The sequence below is a fragment of the Penaeus chinensis genome, chromosome 38, assembly GCF_019202785.1.
Source record: "Penaeus chinensis breed Huanghai No. 1 chromosome 38, ASM1920278v2, whole genome shotgun sequence".
In the NCBI taxonomy this organism is placed as follows: Eukaryota; Metazoa; Arthropoda; class Malacostraca; order Decapoda; family Penaeidae; genus Penaeus; species Penaeus chinensis.
The window spans coordinates 2254275-2256774 of NC_061856.1; the positions used below are offsets into that span (position 1 = coordinate 2254275).

At 43.2% G+C, this 2500-nt stretch overlaps 1 protein-coding gene across 2 annotated transcripts in view; it reads right to left on the bottom strand.

The window, feature by feature from the left end:
• LOC125046198 (acetylcholinesterase-like) overlaps positions 1-2500 on the bottom strand; it is a 31330-nt gene that overhangs the window by 22207 nt on the left and 6623 nt on the right. For both annotated transcript variants that reach the window (XM_047643904.1, XM_047643903.1), the window contains exon 3: positions 740-925. In XM_047643904.1, the coding sequence (XP_047499860.1) occupies positions 740-925 (186 nt within the window). The remainder of the gene's footprint in view (positions 1-739; positions 926-2500) is intronic.

Below are 2500 nucleotides of genomic sequence, written 5' to 3' on the forward strand. Positions count from 1 at the left end.
GGGTTGGATAATTATACAAATAAGTCATAGAGATATTGCATACATATTTCTGTAAATATCTAACTTAAGCATTTCATAGGCGAAATACCATACTGGTTTTGCTTTATCTGTGTACCGATTTTATATATATATATACATATATATAGATAGATAGATAGATATATAGATAGATAGATAGGTAGATAACGTGCCAATGATAATAAGAAAAAGGAACTTCTAAAACATTAAACCACTAAATTACTAATGATATCCCTGACCTTATTTAAGACAAAGAACTTTCTTCCAGACGAGGCGACCTTTTTTCGCACGGCCCTAGCGCCTGTGATTTCCCTTGATTCATTTTCAGTCCTGTGATCTTCGACATAGTCTTAACCCAATGACCTTCTCTATCTCCGGTGACCTTGTTTCACTTCTGTGACCTTTGACCCATTCATAACCCAATGACCTTCTCCATCCTGGTCCTTCTTCAGTGACCTTGTTTCAGTCATGTGACCTTTGACCCATTCATAACCCAATGACCTTCTCCATCCTGGTCCTTCATAACCCAAAGACCTTCTTCAACTATTCCGAGCTCATCGATCTTCTACTCTTGCTCGACCCTGTGACCTTTCTCCCAGTCGGTCCCACACTAATGACCTTTTTTTTCAATCTTCCACTCCCCCCCCCCCCCCCCCCATGACCTTCCTAACCAGGACCTCCTTCCCCTCGACCCCATCCCAGCTGACCTCCTTCGACCTACCTTGGGACAGAGGGGACACGAGGTGCAGGATGACGGAGGCTGCCCCGGCGGAGTTGCCCACCAGGAGGATCTTGTCCTTGTGGCCCCCGAAGGCACTGGCGTGGCGGCGCACCCACAGGAGGGCCATGCGCTGGTCCAGAAGCCCCCAGTTCCCCCTCGACCACCCGTCGCCCGTCGACAGGAACCCTGGGGGCGGAAGGGGGGCAGGTAAGTGAGGGAGATGAGGCAACGAGATCATGATAAATGTATGATTATGATAATTAATAAAGCGTAATAGATAATCATAATCATGATAAATTTATCATAATGGTAATTAATAAAGCGTAATAAATAATCATAATTAATTCACTCAAAAGAAATTAAGTATGACAAAAGGGTGACATAATAGTGGTTATCACGTCGTGTGGGGGAGCATTTAGAAAAGGCTAAAGATAAGTGTGTGTCATAGATGTCATAGATGTCATGGAGTTATACGTAAAACTGATATTAAATCCTAAATTCTGGAAAAAAGGCCATGTAGACAAACGGAGTTACTGTAAGTCATATGATATACTGCATACTATTATAACATAAATTTAAATAATAAAGACACTGATACTACTGCTACTGTCACTACTACCACTAATGATGAAAACGGTCCTTGACACACTATCGGGTAACACTTCACACTTTCCTTTTCAATCTTTCCCTTCCTTTTTCCCTCCTCCCTTCCTTTTTCCCTTCTCCTTTCCTTTCCCCTTCACTCTCATTTTTCCCCTTCCCTCTCCTTTTACCCCCTTTCCTCTCTTTTCTTCTCCCCTCTCCCTTTCCCCTCCCCCTCTCATCTCTTTTTCCCCTCCCCCTTCCTTTCCCTTTCCCTCTCTTTTTTCCCTTTCCTTCTTTTTCCCCTCCATCCATTTCCCCTTCCCTCTCCCTTTTATTTCCCCCCCCTTTTCTTTCCCATCCCCTCCCATCTCTTTTTCCCCCTCCCCCTTCCTTTCCCCTCCCCCCTCCCGCCCTATATTCAACCTTGAACCTCTGTGCGTGGGAGGTGACACTGAGAAGACAAACAATTTTTCTTTTTTGCTTAAAGGAAAAAGAAATTTGAGAATGATGCTCCCTGCGCCATTAAAAGCAACGCCTTTGACCTACTATGAAACTTCTCTTCAAGTCCTCCCACTCTCTCGTTAAGGTGTTTTAGCAAATGCCATGAAAAGGGGGTCTGTTTAACATATATTCTTTACTCTTGTGGCCTTTCTGCTGAATTCTCTCTCTCTCTCTCTCTCTCTCTCTCTCTCTCTCTCTCTCTCTCTCTCTCTCTCTCTCTCTCTCTCTCTCTCTATCTATCTCTCTATCTCTATCTCTCTATCTTTTTTCTCTCGGTTTCTTTCTTTTGTCTGTTTTTTTTATCTGTCTAACTATTTCTGTGTCCATTTGTATCTTTGTTTCTGCTACTTTTCCTTTCATTCGCTTTCTCTCGCTCTCTCTCGCTTTTTCTCGCTCTCTCTCGCTTTCTCTCGCTCTCTCTCGCTCTCTCTCTCTCTCTCTCTCTCTCTCTCTCTCTCTCTCTCTCTCTCTCTCTCTCTCTCTCTCTCTCTCTCTCTCTCTCTCTCTCTCTCTCTCTTTCCCTACTCCAGATAGATGGAGCAAACAGAGAGAGGGAAAAAAATAAAACATAAATAGATAGAGACAGAGATAGATAGATAAACAGATAGACAGATAGAGAGAGAGAACGAAATACATCAGAGAAAAAGAGAACGAAAGAAAAGAAAACAGGCGTTA